Here is a 24018-nt window from a genome sequence, read left to right as displayed (position 1 = left end):
CACCCCAGTATGGTTAAACACGCTGTAAACAGGATATGTATTTTGGTGCAAATTTTCTGAACCTTTAAAGAATAATTCACTTTCATAAGGCTAAAAAAGAGCAGCGTCAGTTTTGGGGTAAGTTGGCGTCACCTGACACTGTCATCATTTTAATCTTTATAGATAGGTAGATATTAAGTGCAGTATAGTCGGCAGGATTACTAAATTACATAGATAGGAAAGGCACTATATCATAGATAGATAGATATTAATTTTAGTATAGTTGGCAGGATTACTAAATTACATAGATAGGAAAGGCACTATATAATATTAATTTTAGTATAGTCGGCAGGATTACTAAATTACATAGATAGGAAAGGCACTATATGATAGATACAACTTTATTTGTCTGCCCACTTTTTCTTCTTCTTTCAGCTGCTCCGTTAGGGTCGCCACAGCGGATCATCTTCTTCCATATCTTTCTGTCCTCTGCATCTTGTTCTGTTACTCCCATCACCTGCATGTCCTCTCTCACCACATCCATAAACCTTCTCTTAGGTCTTCCTCTTCTCCTCTTCCCTGTCAGCTCTATCCTTAGCACCCTTCTCCCAATACACCCCTCATCTCTCCTCTGCACATGTCCAAACCAACGCAATCTCACCTCTCTGACTTTGTCTCCCACCCGCCCCACCTGAGCTGACTTTCTAATCCTATCCATCCTCATCACACCCAATGCAAATCTTAGCATCTTTAACTCTGTTACCTCCAGCTCTGTCTCCTGCTTTCTGGTCCACTAAAACCAGTAAAACAGCTTATGGTTATTCTGACTGGAATGGCTTAGTGTGACTGTGAGCGATGGCAGTGGCTAATGATACCTTTCTAAATTAAACCTGCTTGGGCACACGTCACTTTGAGAGGGCAACCAATGCTAGCGGGTTGTGCCAGGCCGTGCTGTCCACCCTAAAGTAGTTTTCTAAAGTGGGAGTAGTGAAGGTTTCAGATGCACAGCATGCCAATGTCTGCCTCAGGCTGCTGCTTTTTGTTGCTCTCCTTGGCTTGGGCAGGATACACCGAGACTTACAGCGGCTCCCTTGTTTTAGTCCCCAAATATTTAAATCTGTGATCTCCTGTCCTGACAGGATGTACCTTAGTGTCTGATGTCCATTAGAAAACGCGTCTAAAGATGGATAATTAGGACATTTTAAATGAGGTGGAACGAAATGTGCCTAGAGAGTGACGAGGTGCCCGCCTGCCCTGATGGAGCTTTGGCCATTAAATCAGAATGCGCCCCAGCAGTAGGTGTTTTTATGTCCTAATTAACGCTAATACCTGTCCCCCACCGCCTCGACTGAGTCGTAGTGCTCCCACCGCTCTGTTGCTATAGAGTGAAGCCTCAAAGGCCGCTTTCAGCCGCTCTCCGTTTTAATCGCCCTCTTTGTTGCCATTCAGCGGAGGAGCCATCAAAACACTCACAAGGTTTTTTTTTTTTTTTTTTTTGGCCCTCCTCTCCATTTTCCAGTCAAATCTCTGCCAGCACACGAATTCACCGGCGTCCCTGGACTCTTCCCAAAAGTACAGCTTTATGTCTTTGGCTTGTCAATATTTGTTGTAAGTTCACGTTACTGCAACGGGAATGGCAGCATTCCGACAAAATTAAACTTGACAAGTCGCAGGCAAACGAATGAAATACCACTGCTGACCTGATGGGCAACCCTTAGGAGGTTTAAAATAATACTTGGCATGGTGGGTGCCCGAGTCAAATTGGTGTCCAATTAGCGGCACACAACAGTGGAACACATTGAAACGGGGTCAAGCTTCTGAATTGAAGACCCTCGTTCTGACCTCACTCACTCACTGGCGGTCTTCAGATCTAAAGTTTGAGCCCACTTGCTGATTGTGTGCTGCTCTGCTTTTCTGAAAGTATTTACTTAATGACATGCGTTTTACATGTTGTGAGCATACGATTGGACACGTGGGTCATGTGACAAGAGTTGTTCAGTGTTGACTTCCATGGGAAGCCCCACAGTATCAGCTTAACTAGTCTGAGTGTGTCATCCATGGGCTTAGCAGTCACAGGGTGTGAGCGGCGATTAAATGGAGTGGGCGTGGCTCGCAAGGTCACGTGGGTGTGGCTTGTGTGCCACCATTCAAACAGAGGACCTCTGCATCACATGACTGGCAACCAAACCGGCACAGCGGTCATCAACAATGTGGCCACGGACATGAAGAGGTGAAAATATTAAAGTAATGTTACAAAAGCAAAGCGCACAAGACTGAGAACAAGGGGGTCCCTAAATGATAGTCACTGCGCTGCCCGCTACGGAATGGCATTTTAAAGTTATGGGGCTTTCATTCAAAGTCTGTAGCGGGTCTCTTTGGATTCACCTCAAAGGTCGTCAGTTTGAGCCCTGCTCACCACGCTCCCCTTGTAAAGCGCCCAGGGAGTAGGGGGCTTCATGCTGCTCTTTTTGTAGCCTAAATGTCACAACAGCCGAGCGTCTTTTTGTTTTTTTTTTTTCTCCTCAGGCTGAAATCTCCGATCTTGCTTGAATGCTTCCCCTTTGATTTCACCCTGCTAGGAAATGTTGTATTTCTTTATAAAGCGATGGATGACCCCCTGGAGCTCACCCGGCCCAACAAAAGGACGAGGAGACAGCAGGCCTCAGAAAATGAAGCTTTGCTTTCCCAACAGTGTTGACATAATGGAGCGGGCAGATGAAGGGCAGCGGCCCCTCTGGACACAAAGCGGATTCGGCAAGTCTGCGGCCCCTTCATTTTCTGTGGGGATAGATTATATTTAAAATGGATACATTCGCCATTTTTTGTCTCATCAGTCTACACTCAATAACCTAGAATGACAAAGTGACAGATTTTCAGATTTATTCAAAAATAGCTGTCCCCCTGTGGCTCTGCCCGCAGAGTAGTGAAACGGGACAAACTTTAAAAATCAATTAAAATAATTTGTATTGAGAAAAATTTTTATTGATAGCTTTCATATCCGAGGGCCTCTTGATATACGATATTTTTGATTTTGCTATCAGGGGTGAGAACTTAGCCAAAAATGTAGAAAGTTGGCAAGGTATCTCTGGCCAAGTGGAAGGTGGGTACGCTCTGACATCAGACGTTGGCACTGTATCTGATCGTGTACAGCTCTGACGGGAGAGCGCCCCCCCCGCGTTGGGAAAGGAGCACGTGGCCAATGAGCAGCTACCCTCCAAAACACACATAGCCCTGATCTCTCTCTCCAAACCATCAAACGTTTCTCCTTAACAATCTCCAGATGATAATGTGTGCTGAACAAACGGGTATCGCTAGCTAAGCAGAGGCGAGTTGCGCTCCAACACGTGGCGACAGGTAGAACGACTCGAATGGAGGCTGGTGTGTGACTGAGGAGGGCCCACTCCTGATGTTCGGCCTCCCCGTCCCTTCAGCCCGCAGCCACTCTCTTGGATTCGTGTGAATATATCGCTCCTGCAAGTGAACTATGATACTTAGTGCGATGAGAGAAGTCGCAAAATCAACCGGAATATTCAAGAAAATTTAAAAAAAAAAAAAAAAAAGCCCAATCTAAATCCGTTAAGGAGTTCTCTCATTCGCTAGCCAAGTGGTGATAAGGTACCCTTCCCGAGGCTGGCGTGTGGGTGAGGAGGGCCCCGCCCCTCAACCCGCTTGCGTGTCTCTCGGATTCGCTTAAATAAATCGGTACTGCATGCGAACTATGATTCTTAGCACGATGAGAGAAGTTGCAAAATCAACCGGAATGTTCAAGCAAATTATAGAAAAAAATCCAAACTAAATCCGTTAAGTAGTTCTCTCGTGAAAAGCGGACACACATACAGACAGACAGACAGACGTTGGATTTTTTTATATCTCTCTATTATTTAAAAAAAACAACCTGGGACGAGACGAGACTTTCTCAGAGAGATAATTTCAAGTCCCGAGAGACGAGACGTTGTGCCAAAAGATTTTGTTCAAGTCCCGCCCTCCTCTCAGCCACGCCCACGCTCCACTCACCTCTCATTGGTGTGAATGTTTTTGCCAGACCCAGTTCCTGTGCGCTCAGCTCTTATAAATTTTTACGTTTTCCTCATTTTAATACAAGACATTGTGGAAAGCAGTAACCCCGGACACACTCAGACAGACACCAGAATGTCCAAAACACACCACAATGCCTTCCTCCAACACTCTTTCTTCTTCTCTTTCACTTCTTCTTTCTCTTTTTGACCTCCTCTCCCCTCCTCACAAGCTTCGTCTCCTTCCCCCCAACTCTGGCTCAGCTTCTGGAGGGAGGTGGTCCCTTATATACCGACCCGGATGAGCTCTAGGTGCTCCCCTTGACGACACTTCCTGGTATGGCGGAAGTGTCAAGAGAGCCCCCAGAAGCACTCCGGGTGCCCCTGGGAATTCTTCCGGCAGGACTTCCTGGTGTGGCGGAAGTGCTGCCATCCAGGACCTCACAGCTGTCTGGGCACCCCCTGGCGCTGGCCACGTTTTCCGGTAGGGATGAGTGTCCCAGCTCCGGTCCAGTGGCTGCCCCCTCGTGGCCCAGGAGAGGTATTGTCCATCACAGGGACCATCCAGGCGTCCCAGCTGGGTAGGGTCCCCATCCATCTGGGACATTATACAATCTATTCATTTTTTTCCGATGTAGTCCTTTTCTGAACAATAATTTTATACGTTCTAGATGAAACGTCAACGACTAAGCGAACAAGAAAGGGCTACGCATCGAAAAGAGACCCAAAAACGTTGCAGAGAAAATAATTCAAAAAAGAACACTAGTAATCTTAAGTGCAAATTCGGAAAATAAGGAAAGTTATAATCAGCCCAGACCTTAAGTCGGAGACTTGTAGATCGTGTAATTTGGGTTGCCATCAGGAAAAACTAGTATTTCTTCCCCATGAGAGAGGCGTATCCGCGAGAAATAAAAGATTTTTTATTTGGTGAAAGTGAAATCCACAAACACTACAGGCAAAATATCTGAATCTACAATAATCTGTTCACGTTCTCATCATTCAATGCTCAAAACGTAGATTTACACGATGCAGGAGCATGCGCTATGAGAATCTGGGGTCCCGCATCAATTAAAGCTACGACAGGTTTAATTTCAAAGAAACCACAATTCGGTCAGGTTTATATTTATGATCACGGAGGAGCGATGCAACATAGAATCGAAAGAGTTAAACAATCGGACGTATTAGAAATTCTACAGCCAATAATGGATACAAATCCATACGTCCAAAAGTATCGCACTTCACACAAAATTTATGTAAAGAACACGGACAAAGAAGTTTTCTTGGATTTCTATATGAATCCGAAAGAGCACGCTCGCCGTACTGTCCACCCCGGTTTTCTAAAGTGGGAGTAGTGAAGGTTTCAGATGGCACAGCATGCCAGTGTCTGCCTCAGGCTGCTGCTTTTTTTGCTTTTCCATTGACCCCTGGGAGGTCTCAGTCCCCTTACCGGCCTGCCAGTACTTTTCTCAACTTCACTCTCTCTGTCTTTCCTTTTTCTTTTCCAGATCACGTGGTGTGTGAGGAGGAATTCAAGTATGCCATGCTGGCTCTGAACTGTGTGTGCCCGGCCACCTCTACCCTCATCACACTGCTGATTCACACCTCGAGAGGACAGTAGGTACCGCCTGTGATAGTTGGGGAATTGTAAAATTATAAAAAATAAAATATTGGGGGACACAACATTTCACATTTAGCACTGCTGCCTCACAGATCCACTGTTCTGAGTTCAGATCCCACACTGTGAGGAGTTTGCTTGTTCTTCCCCATCTGTTTGAGTTTTCCTCCCTCATCCCAAAGACGTGCAGGTGGACTTGACTGGCAACTTCAAACTGGCACTGGCTTGATGTATGCGAAGACCTTGTTACAAACTGGTGCCCGGTCCAGCGTTGGTTCTTGCCATGTGGCCAATGCGTCTAAGATACACTTGACATTTGAATGAGTTCACTTTGGAAAGTGTAAGGTTAAGTTAGTCCCCACTTTGTTTCACAGACAGGAGGAGTATATGTGTTGCTGTCGTGTGGGGGCTCTCTCTGTCTAAGGGGCTTCATTTTTGTGAATTTGAAAGGCGTCTTTGCAAAATCAGAGTGAGTTTCTACTTCCTATTAAAACATGCATACCATATGCACACACCACCCTTAAACAGACGCCCCCTTGTGGATACACTGGGGAACCAATAAACTGAACGTTGATTGAAATGGGCACACTGGTGGCTCACCCACAACAGAAAAAAAAATGTCCATGGCTTTTTAGCAGCAGCTGCAGTCTGGGGGTACCAGTGACACAACATGGGGCAGCTCAAAAACACTTAGAGAGGTGATCTGCATTAATTCAGAAATAAAATTATAAGAAAGACATAGACACGTAATGGCAGTCCAGACTAAAGGAAAAAGCTGGCTGGGAAGAGAAGCTGCATTTGCAACAGAGCACACCTGCTGGTGGAAGAAGGAACTGCCTTCACAGGAGTGCATCCACTCTCTCTCTCAGTTGGTATTTCACCGTGTGTGTGTGTGTGTGATTGGTGGTACCTAGTCACATGACGATTATGACCCTCTAAATGCATCTCAATTAGCTGTTCTTGATGTGTTCTCTTTCTGTTTACACAACAGCGCCCCCAGAGGCCTTCTTCCGCCAGCAATTAGGCAGGTAGGATTTTGAGGCTGCAGTTTGCCAGATAGAACAGAGACTTGGTCAAAGACCCTCATAAACACTTATCATTGCTTTTCTTCTCAAATTCAAAGGAAACAGTTTGGGAAAGGTGTGTGTGTGTGCGTGAGCGAGTGTGTGTGTAAGTGTGCACTTGTGCTTCTGCCTCACTCGGTATGTCATGCTGGGGGAGAACTACAACGTATCATTTGGATCAGCAGGACAAGAAAGGGCAAAGATGATTTTCCTCAGTTCTGTTAATAACCCCGCATTCCCACCGCTGACACCAGAATGGCGTTATGATTTGTTTCTAAATGAAAGCGAACTACAAGCCTGTAGAACACAAATGGAACATTTAGGAGATCGATAGAAATGGTGTGGACCACTGTGAAGGAGGTTTAATGTGAGATATGCTAGTGGACGCCCCTCAGTCCTGGTGTATGGTAAGCTGCTGCTTCTCCTTTCGGCCGCTCCCGTTAGGGGTCGTCACAGCAGATCATCTTGCTCCATATCTTCCTGTCCTGTCCATCTTGCTCTGTCACACCCATCACCACATCCATAAACCTCCTCTTAGGTGGTCCTCTTCTCCTCTTACCTGGCAGCTCTACTCTTAGCACCTTTCTCTCAATATACCCAGCATCTTTCCAAACCAACAAAATCTCGTTATAGAGGGGGCTTGGACAGCAGACGGGCTTTGGCAGATTTGTGGCCGATGAAATTTAATGTAAGTAAATGTAAAGAATGACACGTAGGGAGTAAACATGAGATTTGAATACACAATGGGAGGAGTGCAACTTCAAAGTACACCTTATGAGAAGGACCTAGGGAGTCATAGTGGGCTAGGCACTCCATCCAGACAGTGTACAGAAGCAATCAAGAAGACTAATGGGACCTATGGTTACGTAGCACCATGATGTCAAAGGAGCTTAGACACCTAAGACTTGTAACATACTGGTGAGGCCTCTCCTGGAGTACTGTGTGCAGTTTTGGTCTCCATATTCCCAAAAAAAGACAAAGCAGCGCTAGAGAAAGTCCAGAGAGGAGATGGACCAGGCTGATTCAGGGCTGCAAGGTTTGAGGTGTGAGGAAAGGCAGAAGGAGTTGAAACTTTCCAGTTTAAAAGGCGACCCGAGTGACACATTTAAAATAACGAAAGTAATGAGCGCAGTGGTCTGTTACCTAAACATAAATTCTGCTACAGGGACACGGTCGGAAACTCGCTCAGTTTGGACTTCACAGAAGTGTTGGGAAGTTTTTCCTCACACAAAGAGTCTTTGACATGTGGAGTAAACGACCAAGTGGTACGGTGGAGAGCAGGACCTTAGGGACCCTCACATCTCGCTTGGTGTTGTTTTGGACAATGGAGTTGATTAGGATGGGTGTGCTTATTGAGCTGAATGGCCAGTACTCATCCCAGTTTCTGTAACTTTTCTAAAGCTGTTTCCCGGCCATCACTGCAAACTTCCTTGGGACTCACCCAGTTTGTTCGGGGTTGGCTTAGCACACACACACACACATGGAAAGTCACACAAACCTCTCCACTTAAGCACTGTGCATGGAAACTGGGCTTGATATTCAGCGTGGACTCCATGCCTCACTCCTCATAGGAGGACTCGCCAAGATGTGGATGGATATGCCCAGATATCAAGGCTGGCACATCTGGGTTAATGCCAAGTGCCAACCAACAATGTGTTATTCCCTACCGTGCTACACACTGTTGGGGCGCGTGCCCCCACACCCCTCAGCTGTGCTGTAGTTTTGTCTTGCTTGTTATTAGTGTCACAAGCCGCCTACTAAAGCAGATGTCCAGCTAGTAGTTTGCGACCCTGAGGGGGTAATGAGAGGCAGATGTTCAAAAAAAAAAACAAAAAGCGTAATTTTATTATTCCATGATAGAGAAAAAAAAAGTTGCTGCTGTAAATGGTTACACAAAAAAAAAGAAAGAGATAATCTCGTGACAAAACACATCCAATTATGAAAATGCAATGGAGAAAAATAGAATATGTGAAACATAATGTATACACAGTCACTTTTAGTTCATGTAAGGGTCTCAGCAGCCTTAAAATAAAACAAAACTGGAATGTGTTTCAGCCCGTGTCATACATGCAACTCCTCAAACGAAAATCTCAGGAGCCTCAAGATGCTGCTTAACATCAGCCAACAGCTCAGCCACCAGGCGCCTCTTAGCCCGCACACCCCTAACCTTCCTTCTTAAATCCCCCTGAATGATCACCCATTACCCCCCTCTAGTGGCCACAACTGGACTTATAAAGCCCTCTCAGTTCCCCTGGTCAGTTTACCTCAACATAGGGAGATACCATTTCGGGCCTGCCGGGGGAGTCACACACCTCGAGCAAAAATCAAAGTATCCGACAGCAGAAAAACATAAAATTAAACACTAAATTAAAAAATTTATACCTAACCTCGACGTTACTAAGGCATAGACGGAAACGTTACAGTACACCTAATGAACTCCTCTATAGCTGTCTTTCGACTTTCCCAGGCACCCGCAACTGCGCTTAGCTTTGGCGCAACCTTTAAAATGCCAGATGGCCGGTAAATGTGGAGTATCACGAGTGAGGCTCGTACCTGAAACCAAAAACACATAAGAAACAACCTGCCAGTAACTCCAAAAACCTTGACGAGTATTTTTTATTTTTCCTTTCTCGTTGTAAACTCGCTGACATATTGCTCATTGTGGTTCATGCATAGCGTTTATTGAGAATCCTGCTGTCCAGTATCTGACTTAACTCTACTGTGTTAGCGTCACGGGGAGGCTGTGGCGTCACAATTTGGTGTTGAGTACAGTTCCGATTTAGTGATTTGGTTAGACGTCGCAGTTTCTTTTTCTCATGGATTTGACTTTTAGCTCATTTCTAGTTTACAACTTTGTCTCCTGATCCATTTCTCAAAATTCTTTCACCCCTAGTGGCATCCATACAGTGCCTGAAGTGAAAACCAATAAGAGCTGGAACTTTCTGTCATTGTTGGCTGATTGGTTCTTCACCCGATTTCTTACATTCCATTGGAGAGCTTGGGCCCCCTTCTGAGTCCAGTGTCACCTGTACAGTGGGTATAAAAAAGAATCCCCCCCTTCGAAATATTCCCATTTTTTTTGCTTTACAGCCTTAAATGAAAACATCCAAGTGAAAGATATCACAGCAACAGTTCAGAAAAATGATAAAAAATCAAAAACAAGACCTACTGAGATTAATAAAGGATCACCCCCCCAATGTCAGTGTCATCTTGTTGACCCACCTTTTGCTTTAATGCCAGCCTTGAGTCTGTTGGGATACTCCTCTATCAGCTTTGCACACCTAGGTTGAGTAATATTTACACCCCACTCTTCTTTACAGTTTTAACTGGTCAAGTTTGGTCACATTGGATGGTTGAGCATTGGTGGTCTGCTATTTTGAGATCTTTCCACAAATTTAGGTCTGGGCTCTGACTGGCCACACCAGGACATTCACTTTTTTCTTCTTCAGCCACTGGGTGGTCAATTTTGCTCTGTGCTTTTTGTCGTTGGCGTGTTGAAAAGTGAACATTCTGCCCATCTTTAACTTTCTGGCAGAGGGTAGCAGGTTTTCCTCAACAATTTGATGGTATTTTTCTTCATCCATTTTTCCTTCTACCCTAACAAGAGCCCCAGGCCCCCCACAACAGAATGCTGCCCCCTGCATGCTTTACTGTAGGTATGGTGTGTTGTTGTTGGTGAGCTGCATTGGTGAACCGTTTGGTATTGAGGCCAAATAGATTGATTTTGGTCTCCTCTGACCATAAGACCTTTTTACACTTGGCACCATAATCTTCAAGGTGGCAAAGCTCAAACAAGCCATAATGTGGCCTTTCTTGAGAAGTGGCTTTTTCCTTGTGAACCTCCCGAACAAGCCATGCACACCATTAATTACCACTCTTTGCCATCAAATCCTGTAACTCCTTCAAAGTGGCCATTAGCCTCTTGGTAGTTTCCTCCTTGCTCTTCCATCCAGTTTGGAGGATCCAGGGAGGGTCCTAGTAGTACCAAACACTTCTTTATGATTGACTTTACTGAGCTCCTTGGGGTTGATGAAGCCTTTTGAGATGTTTTTGTGTCCATCTCCTGCCTTATTTCTGTCCACAACTCTGTCCCTGAGATCTTTTCAAAGTGGCCGAAAGTTTGCGTGTTTTCATTTAAGGCTGTAAAGTAAAACAAATGGGAATATTTCAAAGAGGGATTCTTTTCTATACCCACTGTGTATGGCATCAGAGAGCGGTGGGGTAGGGGGAGAAGTGGTGAAGGTTATCCCCTCATGAATTGATATTCCATTACACTGGAAAGCGGTGGTCCTTGAAGACCAGTGTGGGACGTGCTGGTGCACACCATTTACCACTGATGAAAAATGGAAACCTGCTGGTTTGCCAGCCCACTTCAAGCCCTGCTTCCACAGAAAAAAATAAAATAAAATGTCGCTTTGGAAATTCCAAAACGTAACGCTGAAATAAAGGAGCGAGTCCGAAAACCAAAATTAAAAACTTGAATTGAGTAAAGAAAAACATATTCAGCCCAAAGTAAATTAAAAGAAGCAAAAGTTAAACTAACAGGCGTTCATAATGGTGCCTGGTGATGGGCGTCTGGGAGGAAGGAAGGACAACATGGGCGGCAAGAGTGAACGTTCAAAATGGCGTCACATAACACTAAGCGGAATTAAACAAATAATTCAACAATATGGAGAATATTTCAAATGTAACTGGACAACACCCACAGAATCTCGCCGATGAAAGTTGGACTCGGCCCCCCGGTGACCATTCACATTTCTCGTTAGGATGCACACGCCAGCCCATCGTGGTCACTGGCAGGACTCCCCTCTCCACGGTTTTGGTCTGTTCGGCCGCGTCGTGCCCCCCAGCGGAGCTCGGTAATAAGCGCCAGGCCGCAGTTGTCCATCTGAAGACGAGCTCAATTTTCCCTGCACTGATGGATGCTGACAGCAGGAGAAAAGCTGAGTGATTTGATTTTGGAAACGGGGGCTTCCATTCCGCATCGACTCTACACGTTAATCTAATCCTCCTGGAGCTTCACACGCCGCCGACGTGAACGGGGGTCTTTGTACCTGTCACACTCACAAAGGGACCCTGGCAATCAAATCGCTGCAATTTTCCAATTAGCCCAAAAGTGGCACCCAATCAGGCTTTTTTTTTTTTTTTTTTTTTTTGATAAAGGCATTGATTGGGCCCTGCAGATGGCAGCGACATTGAAATATTTTGCTCTTCAGCCTGCCTTTTGTGTCTCGGCTCCTTTGTCTTGGACTTGTTTTCTTAATTGCAGCTTGAAAGGCTCACCAGCTTGCCGTGTGAAAATGCAACCTTTTTGCCTTAAATTAAACAAAAGTAAAAGATGGAGTGTTTTGTTTCAGTGCAGCGTGGCACTTGGATACCCGTGAGTTGTGCCATCATCTCCTTCGCCTTCCCCCACTTCTTTAAATGGCTTTGATGTAGCACAGTGCCCCCACCAGGTAAACATTAGTACTTCATCAGTGTATGTATTGATGGGGGATAACTGTGAGGGGCACCGAGACGCCAAACAGACAATTTGACTGTGGCAACCAGCTGGCACTTAAATCCAGTTTGCACTGCCAGCCACTCAGTATACTGTTTGCATGTTGAAGTATACACTGCATGTGTTTCACTATGTAATGTCAGCCTTTCAGTGTGTTGTCTCTGTGTATGGTGTGTGTGTATTTCAGTGTTTGGCGCACAGTTTTCAGTATGGAGTCTGATCTTTTGGTAAACAGCGGATGCAATTTAGTGTACGAGGTATGTGCTGCAGGATAGAGTGTAAGCATTTCAGCGTATTGTGTGAGTGCGTGTGTGTGTGTGTGTGTGTGTGTCAGTGTACAGCATATGCATCGCATTACACACATTCAGTACGTAGGGCACGTGTTTCAGTATATGGCGAATGCATTATATATGTTATAGTAGTGGATGTGTTTCAACACACAGTGTATGCATACACAGCATCTGCTACAATTTAGAGTGTGTATTGTGAATGTATCGGAGCATCCACTTCATGCATTTCATCATATGGCGTATATGTCTCAGTATACAGTGTATGCATTTCTTACAGCTTATATTGCAAGCGTTTTAGGAAATGGTAATCACTTCAGTGTATGCTGTAGCATAAGCATTTCGGTATATACAGTAAGTAGGTGTGGGCACTTCATTATGTAGTGTATGTGTGTCATAAATACAGCAGTTTACAGTATATGTTAGAGTATGTAGTGCATGTGTTTCAGTGTACAGCACAGGCAGTTCAGAATGCACATTCACTATCTGGGCTCTTGTCTCAGTGTACAGTATATGTATTAGATAGATAGATAGATAGATAGATACTTTATTAATCCCAAGGGGAAATTCCCATACTCCAGCAGCAGCATACTGATACAAAAACAATATTAAATTAAAGAGTGATAACAATGCAGGTAAAACAGACAATAACCTTCTATAATGTTAACGTTTACCCCCCCCACCGGGTGGAATTGAAGAGTCACATAGTGTGGTGGAGGAACGATCTCCTCAGTCTGTCAGTGGAGCAGGACGGTGACAGCAGTCTGTCGCTGAAGCTGCTCCTCTGTCTGGAGATGATCCTGTTCAGTGGATGCAGTGGGTTCTCCATGATTGGCAGGAGTCTGCTCAGCGCCCGTCGCTCTGCCACAGATGTCAAACTGTCCAGCTCCATGCCAACAATAGAGCCTGCCTTCCTCACCAGTTTGTCCAGGCGTGAGGCGTCCTTCTTCTTAATGCTGCCTCCCCACCCCAGCACACCACCGCGTAGAAGAGGGCGCTCGCCACAACCGTCTGATAGAACATCTGCATTATAAAGTGTATGTGTTTCAGGACACAGTGCGTGCATTTCTCTGTAAAGAGTGTGTGCTTTAGACTGTAGACTGTAAACACTGTGGTCTGTTACGCCTGCATTGCAGCATACATTGTATGCATTTCAGTGTTAGGGTTATGTGTTTCAGTAAACGTGTGCATGTCAGTGTACAGCATGTGCATTTTATGGACCCCTTTCAGTATGTGGTTTTAACATGTGATAAGCATGTCACTGTACAATTTCAGCATATACAGTAATGAATGTATTTCAGTGCTCGGTGTCTGCGCTTTGGTGGACTGCGTGTCTATTTCAGTATATTGTGCATGTGTTTCATCATTTCAGTATACAGTAGTACCTGTGGTCATGACCATAATTCATTCCAAAACTCCGACCCGATTTGGTCGCGTCCCGAACGTAATTTCCCCATAAGATTGTATGTAAATAGTGCGGTGGACTGGCACCCTGCCCAGGCTTTGTTTTCTGCCTTGTGCCCTGTGCTGGCTGGGATTGGCTCCAGCAGACCCCCGTGACCCTGTAGTTAGGATATAGCGGGTTGGATAATGGATGGATGGATGGATTTTTAAGCACAAAAATAGTTAGTTATACCATAGAATGCACAGTGTAATAGTAAACTAAATGTAAAAACATTAAACAACAGAGAACATTAACATTGCAGGAGTCTGCGCTAGTCCCTTATGAACTGCTTGCTGTAAACTCCTTTTTTATGAGTTTTAAGCACAGGGAAAAACAAAGTTTGAAAAATCCTTAATTTATACAAAAACTAACTGTAAACAACCAAGAAAACTAACCTTTCATGAGTCGGGTTCTGGTGGAGAAAATGGGAAAACGGAGAATGGGAAATCATTGGCGTGTACGAACCCAAAGGGAAACTGGCCGCCAGTGTTTTTGTTCGCCACCAGAGCGTGTGGCCGTGAACAGAGGTGAAATCTTGGTGAACTTTTTGATCGTAACCCAATTTGTACGTGTTTGGAAACGACCAGAGGTTCTACTGTATGGTGGGTGTGTCCCTTCAGTGTACGGGCAAGCGTTTCAGCATACAGTGTGTGCATTCCACTTAACTGTGCACGTTTTTGAAGTATATGGTTTAAGTGTCTCGGTATAACAGTTTAAGTATTACAAAGTGTGTGTGTTTCAGGACACAGTGCATGCATTTCAGTGTAAAGAGTATGTGCTTTAGACTGTAAGCACTGTGGTCTATCGTGTGTGTGTTTAAGCATATATTTTATTAGGTGTGTTTCAGTGTACAGCATATGCATTTTAGTGTGCCCTTTCAGTGTGATAAGCATTTCAGCATACTCACTAATGTATGCCTTTGGGTGGGCCGTGTTTCCATCTCCCTGTACTGTGTACGTGTGGTTTCTGTTCTTCAGTAGGCCACTTGTGTGTTTCAGTGTACAGCGTGAGTCTTTCAGCAGTTGACTGTTATGGTTTGGTTTTCCTCCAATGCCATCTCTTCCCCTAATCCCCCCCAACCTCTCATGGTCTCCACCTTTGTCCCCCACAGAGAGGCGGGCCCCGGATCAGCGGAGCTCTGGCAGCGCATGTACAGCCGCTGCTCGGCCAACGAGGTTCACCACATTCGCCTGGAGGAGAGCAAGTTCCTCGGAGAGTACCAGGGAAAGAGCTTCACCTACGCCTCGTTCCACGCTCACAAGAAGTGCGTCCTCCCCTCGCTGGACCCCCCGCGGCATCGTGTTAGTTTTGCTGGATGAGGTTTTCTTGGCTGGCCAGTCTTCATCACCTTGAAACTGTCTCCACAGGTACGGGGTGTGTCTCATCGGAGTGAGGCGGGTGGACAACGCTAACATCCTTTTGAACCCTGGGCCATGCCACATCATGAGTGGCTCAGATACCTGCTTCTACATCAACATCTCCAAAGAGGAGAACTCAGCGTTCATTTTCAAACAGCAGGAGGCGCTGCGAGGGAGTCATGGGCCTCCCCAGACGATCTATCACGGCCTGACCCGCCTTCCTGTTCACAGTATTATCGCCAGCATGGGTGAGTGTCATACGATGGTTAGGTCCCACAGGGTTAGGGTGATCGTGTTCTTTCCGCTACGGATTCACCATCAACAGTGAGATATTTCAGATCCTTACTACCATCAGACCTGCTGAGCCGTTACAGACAGAGCAGTGTTAGACTACAGCGCCCTCTGCAGGCTGCTTCACAAAGGACAGACAAGAGGACAAGTCTGTGAGGTCTTTCACATCCGGACCCCCGTGGCCTTGGGCTTTATGCCGACTGCTGTGATCTGTATCCCCAGGTCTGGCCAGTCCCACCTGTCAAGCCCTCAAAGGATGGCCAGTCATTCAGTCTCATTCTTGTCTCTGCTTGACAAATGTGACATTATCTAGTCCTTGATGTGCCCAGGAATATCTGTAGCCAGTACTACAGGGCCTGGTGGGGTCAGGCTAGCACTCGTATTTGTTGAGAGTGAGATCTCCACATGTAGGACACCAGACACAGGCTTGGCCAAACTCCTCATCGGCTTGTCGCTGACACAGGCAGAGGAAGACGGGGTGCAGAGTAAGAGCTGCTATTATAATCGGAGTTACAGCTCCCCCATTTTGCACGTCTGTAGGTTCATGATTTGGTTACGCACCCCACAATATATTTTATCATTATGGTGATGGTCACGTTACTAGGGTGCCATCTTGTTGATTGTTCTTCTTCTGGGCAGTACTATTTTGTGCTTGTTCTGCCTGCCTGTGGCCATGTTGTCTGTGCTGACCACGTCCCTTATGAGTTTTCTGATCAGACGTTACCATTGCTTTGTCACGCAGTCCCTATTTAAGATGGTGGCATGGCAAGGACTTTATCCACATCACCAGAAATGTCTTTTGCAGTTTAACTCCGGGGGGTGGGTATGGGTAATAAATCTACATGCTATTAGGACCTCCAGTCAGGATGAGCCCCTCTGATTCGGCGATTTGCTGTATCCATTGTCATCACTGACCTGCTCGAGCCCAACTGCTGTAGTGGCCACTTGTGTTATCTCTTAGGAGGAAGATGGGAGATGATTTGTTATTTCCTCCATCCTCTTCCTAGTTGCCGATGACTGGATCATACAAAACACCACATCAGACAAATCCAGAAGCGTCAAGTGGACCCCGTTGTCCCTGCTGGAAGACCTGGACTTTGCCAATGACCTTGCTATACTCTACTCTAAACATGTCCATCTGCAGGAGAAGGCTGATAGACAGCACACAAACGGGCCTGATTATCAGCCCCATCAAATTAAAGTGATGAATGTCAACCCAGCAACTAATGAGCGAGCACAGTGGATGGATGGTAAGCCTCCTGAGAATGTCGAGGAGTTGACTTATTTGAGAAGCGCCATCAGTATCGCTGATGTGACCATTGAAGATATCAGAGTGCATTAAAGGAAAGCTCACATCACCTTCACCAGACTACAGTCTGTCGGAAGGTCCAATCAGTATGACCTTCAGCAGTGCTCAGTGCTGGAGAGTAACTCCATCTGACTTGATCTCTTGATGTCTGGGAAGGATTTGCAGAATATTCAGACCTGAGAAGATCACAGGAAGACATGATATCAAATGTGGCTGCCTGAGATCATGTGTTAAGGATGGCCCTAGAGTGTGTCCCAAAAGTGGCTTTCAGATGGACTGTCATCTGGAAAGAAGACACAAGGACAGCCAAAAACAATGGGGTAGAGGACAATAACATATGAAGTAAAGGAGGTGAACCTCACCTGGGGTGACCATGGAAGCAAGTCAGTTCAGCCTCATGTTCCAATTGGGACACCGAGAACTAGCAGTGTTAGCTCTGACCAGCTTGAAGGGTCCCTAGCTGACTTCCTGCAATGGTGGTCTATCCTACACGTCATAGGCAGTATTGAAGAGGGAGCCTTCCATTGGCCTATTGGAGGAGTGGAAGGGAAACGAGATGGAGCCGTCTGCTCAGCAGCACTGAACATATCTGGTGGGCATAGCTGAGCTCCAGTGTGACTGTTAGATATCCCAGGTCAGCCGGTGGCTGTGGTCTGTGGTATACACTGATAACTTTGCAAGGTGAACGATTCACTTGTGGTAACCCAGCGAGGCTGGCAACTTTAATGTTTGCCATGTTGCACTTACTGTACATATCCTTGAGCCATGCTGGTGTTTTATTGAATCAATAAAGTGCACTACAGGAAGGCATATTTTGTGAAAGACACGTCTAGACGTTAGTGATGTTTCACATAAAGAGAGCCGCGCTGGCCGATTGGATGACGGCTGCAGGGAATTGTACTTAGCCTGACGGCTTTATGGGAAAGTGAATTAGCAAAAACATCATCGGGCGGCACATTGCGTACATGACGGGAAACCGGCAGACTGTGGGCATAAATTGGGCACCCAGACAGAACATTTCATTCACAGTAACGTGGCATGTGCTATTTATGTGTTTGTTGCATTGCTTGCTTGGCTTTATGTAAATAACCTTTCTATCTATCTACTACCCAGCCAACTCTACCAAAACTAACATCTGTCTATCTATTATATAGCACCTTTCACATTTATCTATCAATTATATAGTGCCTTTCATATCTAGCTACAGTATCTAGCAATCCTGACCACAAGGGAGTACCACTGAGCCGTACACCTCAGACAAAATGTTACCTCACACAATTCCTGGCTAAAATAAAATATTTTTTTTATTTTTCTCCACCACTATTACACACCATTGGGAGCCAAAACACTCCAAACAAGTCCATTTCTTCCTCCTTCCACCTCCAGTTGACTCTGACTCAACTGGAGAAGACTGGACAGCTTCCTCTTAGGTTGGACCTGGGAGTACTTCTGGTGCCATCATACTGAATGGCAGAAGCACACCCGGGTCAAATAGGCCCTATGAAATCAGGGGTCCCACTTTTCTGCATATCTGTTATATAGTGCCATTCATTATCTATCTATCTGTCATATAGTGCCTTTCACATCTGTCTCTTCTTGCTCATCACAATGTTTTATTCTGAAATCCTTTTTTTCTTTTTCATCTCTCTGATTTGTTCCACTTATCTTTTCATTCTTCCCTCTTCCTACATTCCCATGCCAGGTGCCATTCTTTTGACACTCTTAAATTATTTTTTTATTAATATTAACTGAGTTTTCAATATCGATTTTTACAGTAAAGAAGCAGTCCTCACTTTTGTCTTTTTTTTTTTATCCTGACAGGGACGGTGGCAATTGACTTACATGATTCAAGCAGTGGTGGAGGAGGTGGCAGCCCAGACAGCGGCGGAGGGGGAGAAGGTGGCAACACCCTGACGTTGCCCATCAGCGACCCTGGCAAAGAGCGGCGGCACAGCATAGCACCCGTGCTAGAGCTCATGGACAGTGTGCCAACGCCTTCCTTTGACCTGCTAAGTGATCAGTCTGAGGATGAAGCGGGCCCCGAGGATGATGACCAGCAGGACGGTGCTGCCACTAATGAGTAGGTCCTCCTCCACTGTCCTGACATTCTAAAAAAAAATTGGTCCTGTCTTCTGGTTTCAGCAGGAAAAAAGTGAATGGTGCTATTTGAGTCTTTTTTTAGTATATCATCCGTGTCTAATCCTGGTCAGTTTCATGTGGTGCCAGAAACTGCAATGGCAATAGCAAGGCAGAAATCTGTGCTACAGAGTGGGATTTATTGAGGGGTTGGAAAGTCAACATTGATACCCCAAAAAATTACAGCGAAATAGAAGTGATGAGAAAGTGAGGGTTGGAATGAAGGAGACCCCATGGTGATTCATTTAGACACACAAATCGGACAAAAATGTTGGCACTGGTGTGGCTCAGGTGTGTGAGCTTTTAATGGCAGAGGCTGGGTGGGGGGCATCCTCTGGGGAATAAGGAGGTGGCTGTTTGTTTTTATAACTCATTTATGGATGAATTGGTGTGCTTGGCAGGTGGGTGAAGGGCTACCCCATGAACTCGCCTTACATCGGGAGCTCGCCAACATTATGCCATCTGCTTCAAGAGAAGGTGCCATTCTGCTGCCTTCGGCTGGACAAGGTAAGGGGGCTGAAGGTGATCAGAATGAAAAAGCAGAAACGATTTATGGATGGTTGTCTTATATATATATATATATATATAGTGCCTGTCCTATCTGTTATATGATATCTTTCATATATGCTTATCTGTTTTATATAGTGCCTTTCATATTTATCTGTCTGTCTGTCTATTTAATTTTGTGATCCTGCCGACTATACTAAAATGAATATCTATCTATCTATCTATCTATCTGGCAGACAGTGTGACATATTTGTTAAGGCTTTTACTTCAGACCCTGAGGTTGTAAGTTCAATTCCTGCTACTGACACTTTGTGACCACTAGCAAGTCACTTCACCTACCTGTGCTTCAACTGGATAATAATAAGTAAAGCTAATAGCAATGATCACATAGTAGAAGACACGCGGCCCTCAGGTGTCCTTCCAGCACCAGAACGTTTGCTATGCCGCATAAGCTTGACACTTAGCGATTATCCGAGCTGTCATTCTTCCCTCTTCTTATTTTGTAATCAGCTTCTGTAATGCGCTTCACGCTCATCAGATGTCACTTCTTTTCTTTTCCTTTCTGCCGTGTCACCTTCTCAGTCAGCTTCCTAGTGCAGCTTACTGTAGGGAAGACCCAAACCCCAATAACTTCACTGAGCTTTCCAGTAACTACACTTTTTGCCTCACCAGCATGTATTGCATTGTAAGCTTTCGATTAAGACCAAGATTAAGGTTCTAGCCTCAGTGGTTCTCAAGTAACCATGTTACAGACAGACACAGCCCTGAACATTTTATATATATATATAATATGGACAGTGTAACAGTATAAAGTAAAGACATAGAAAAATCTGAAAGGCGCTAAATAATAAATAGATAGCTACATAGATATGAAAGGCACTATATAATAGATAATTTTAACCTGGTCCTCCAAGTCCCTTTATTCTAGAGCATATCACACTTAATATTGGTCCTTGGATGTGGGTGTCCTGATGTCGCCCCCTAGTGGCAGCTGTTCCAAATGCATAGGTTCATGTATCTGGAGTCCATATAGCCATCTAGATATCCATAGATCACCCTGTCCCCTCTTTTTCCTTGGCTTTCTATGTACATGTACCTTAATGTGTAAGTGTATATATAAGTGTGTAGTGTATATGTACTGTACTGTATATATCATATATACAGTATATATGTGTGTGTCTCTCTCTCTCTCTCTCTCTCTGTGTGTATATATATATATATATATATATATATATATATATATATATATATATACATATATATATATATATGTGTGTGTATGTAGAAGCTCCAAGTTTTGAAAACTGACATTCTGTTATTGAGTCCTGTCACCCAACAAATGGAACATGATGCTCCTAACCGAAGTGCTTCTTCCACAGGCCTGCCATCACAGCCCGTATGAAGACGCCCGTGCCTACGGCTTTAAGAACAAGCTGATCATCGTCTCAGCAGAGAGCGCCGGCAATGGCCTCTATAACTTTATTGTGCCTCTCAGGGCTTATTACCGGCCCAAAAAGGAGCTGAACCCCATTGTTCTGCTGCTTGAGAACCCGTGAGTTGGCTGGCGAGGATCCACAGCATGCCTGTGTGTGTGTGGGAGGGGGTGTCTGTTAGTTTCTCTACTACTTGTAAATGGTGGTTAGGGTGCAAGGAAGGACTAGGTGGCCAGTGGGCAATGGTGAAACTAGATGAGTGGGAGAGCCAGCATGTTCCACAGAGAGGCTGCTTTCATATTCAGTTTTGATGGATGAGGCTTTTATGCCACCTTGGGATGTCCTTTGAACTCTGACCTTTTCAAAGTGCTCCATTTTTACCTTTGGTCTTCTTTTACTTTAGGCCTGAAGCCCATTTTCTAGATGCCATTTGCTGGTTTCCAATGGTGTACTACACAGTGGGCTCCATTGACAAGTAAGTCATTATGTATTTCTTTATGTGTGACCCTTTTGAGAACCCTGCAAGAGTTAATGAGTTTTCTACAATACACAAGGGCCCTGAAATCAGCTATTTGAGACCACACACATCTTTGATGCAGGAGTCATGCCTCCTGTGCAATGCTTCACAATAACACTTACTTTATTCAAGTGTATAAGAACCCAGCAATTCAAACACAACAACCAACCAATCAGAACACAAGAGCCCACCATTCAACTGTCACACTTCTCCTATGTTGGATCAGGCATTGCTTGGTGTACTCCTCTACTGCATACTAGTTCTGCAGTCAGGGACTGCTTTATCTCCGAGTAATATTAAATGCAAAATGTGTCCTCCCAGATGCTTACATTAACCTGAGGTCTAGCCCCGCCCAGTCTGCTCACTCTTAAACGTGTAGCCTTGCCTACCCGGCTCACACTCAATCACCTAACTCCACCCAGCCTACGGACACTTACACATGTAACCCCGCCCAACCTACTGACACTCATGCGTATAACTCCACCCAGCCTACTGACACTCATATGTAAAACCCCACCCAGCCTACTGTCAATTAAACCTCTAACCCCACCCAGCCTACTGACACAAATACGTAAAACCCCACCCAGCCTACTGTCACTCATACGTATAACCCTTCCCAGCCTGCTGACACTCCTGTAAAACCCCGCCCAGCATATTGATACTTAAACCTCTAACCCCGCCCCACCTACTGACACTTATGCGTATAACCCCGCCCAGCTTGCTGACTCTTAAGTGTCTAACCCCTCCCAGCCTACTGTCACTTAAATGTCTAACCACGCCAGGCCTGCTGACACTCCTTGTCCAGCCTGTGAACAGCCGTCTGCCAGTGGCTAGAATTTTTTTCTCCCAAACCCAGCAGTTGGCACTGAGTGATGTGTAACGCTGTAACACGTGTATGAAACTCACTTTGAAGGACTTCCTGGGAGCAGAAGGGAAGTTCCCTTTTCAGTGCAGTCAAAGTGACAAATCTGTGAGAAAATAATAGAGTGGAATGAGTCTGTATGACTTAAAGGGTAATGCAGTGGGTGACGCTGCCACCTCACAGGTCTGGTGCCTCACCCCACCTGTATTGAGTTTTCATGTTCTCTCCTTGACTCTGTTGGCCATTCTTTGTTTTAACTTCCCCATCCCAATGGTTACCTGGTGATTCTAAATTACCTCTTCTTGTGTGACTGCTGTCCATTCCTGCTTCTTTTACTGAATGTTCCTGGTGTTTCAGTTGTCCTTCCAGTCCCTCACACCTCCAACAGGATGGGCTGGCTGCCTTCTCCCAAAACTCATCATTTGCTCACACCTCCATCTCCTGCAGGATTTACCCGCTCGTCACGTGGTGTACCCATGTGAGGAGAGGTATTTAAAAAGCTCTACAGGCCCCTGGCACCAGGAACATACTGTGCAGTGTGATTGATCTCCCAAACCAAGGAGATTAGCGCCTTTACGCCAGCATCCATCACATTTGCGTTTCTCTGTTTTGTTTTTTTTTATTGTTTCTTGTTTATTCCCTCGTCCATTTCACTGCACACCGCTGAGTCACTAAACTGCAGAACAGAGAGCTCCTGCCGTAATGACGCCCCCTGATGGATGGATGTCAGCAGGCCTTAAATCATCTGAAGGTGCTAGCAGGCAGTGTGGTGTACTGGCCAAGGCTTTGGACTTCAAACCATGGAGTTGTGGGTTCAAGTCCCACTACTGACACCACTGTGTGACCCTGAGCAGGTCACTTCACCCTCCTGTGCTCCAACTGGAGAAACAAAAGAAATGGAACCGATTGTATCTCAAATGTAGTAAGTCCCTTTGGATAAAGGCGTCGGCCAAATAAATAAATGAAGGCAAAGCAACCCGATTTCCAGATGAGGCTGTACCGTATCTTCCATTTTAGGCCACGCCAGATGCGTCTCCCCCATATATCCTTTCTTTTCTGTGTCGCATCTCATGGAGGAAAGATGAAACATCTGAAATACGGTCCTGCATCTCACTCAATTCCACTCTTTGAGAACCTCAAGATGTTGCCCATATGTTCTTTTACTGTCTCTCCATTGGTCCGTATTTAAGGTTATATAGCACCTTTCATGTTAGACAGCATGGTGTTGACTTGCACCAACATTATAGACCCCCCTCATTAACTCCCGATCCACTCTGACTCCACAGTTTGGATAGCCTCCTACGCTGCGGTGTCACCTTTGCAGCCACCATGGTAGTGGTGGACGAGGAGAGCTCTATGATAGCCGAAGAGGACTACATGGCTGACGCCAAGACCATAGTCAACGTACAGACACTCTTTAGGTAAGGGGCTCCCGTATGGGGTGGGACTTGGGCTTGGTGCTGGACTATTATCAGGGTGTGCTGTCGGTCACAAAGGTGTCCTTGGCCTCTCCCAATTCCCAAATCATATTTGTTTTAAACGTGCATTTTTGATTTGTCCATCCAAAGAGCTGCCACCATGATGGATACCACCATTCCAGGAGCAGATGAGTTTGTCCAGTATTCTGATTTGTCCATTATTGTGTCTTTTACTAGTTGATCCATATTATCCAATTATCAAGCAGTATGAATCCATGAAGTGTT

The 24018-nt window shown here is 45.4% G+C and overlaps 1 protein-coding gene across 2 annotated transcripts in view; it reads left to right on the top strand.

Moving 5' to 3' along the window:
• The window catches only part of LOC114667844 (potassium channel subfamily T member 2), a 191458-nt gene that overhangs the window by 152804 nt on the left and 14636 nt on the right, over positions 1–24018 (top strand). For both annotated transcript variants that reach the window (XM_051920531.1, XM_028823348.2), the window contains exons 16-23: positions 5498–5606; positions 15014–15166; positions 15270–15508; positions 18682–18940; positions 19398–19503; positions 20883–21055; positions 21340–21411; positions 23602–23736. In XM_051920531.1, coding sequence (XP_051776491.1) covers positions 5498–5606; positions 15014–15166; positions 15270–15508; positions 18682–18940; positions 19398–19503; positions 20883–21055; positions 21340–21411; positions 23602–23736 — 1246 coding nt within the window. The remainder of the gene's footprint in view (positions 1–5497; positions 5607–15013; positions 15167–15269; positions 15509–18681; positions 18941–19397; positions 19504–20882; positions 21056–21339; positions 21412–23601; positions 23737–24018) is intronic.

This window comes from Erpetoichthys calabaricus, chromosome 17 (assembly GCF_900747795.2).
Source record: "Erpetoichthys calabaricus chromosome 17, fErpCal1.3, whole genome shotgun sequence".
NCBI lineage: Eukaryota > Metazoa > Chordata > Cladistia > Polypteriformes > Polypteridae > Erpetoichthys > Erpetoichthys calabaricus.
The sequence above is the reverse complement of the archived record's forward strand: the minus strand, read 5'-3'. Positions and strand labels throughout refer to the sequence as shown.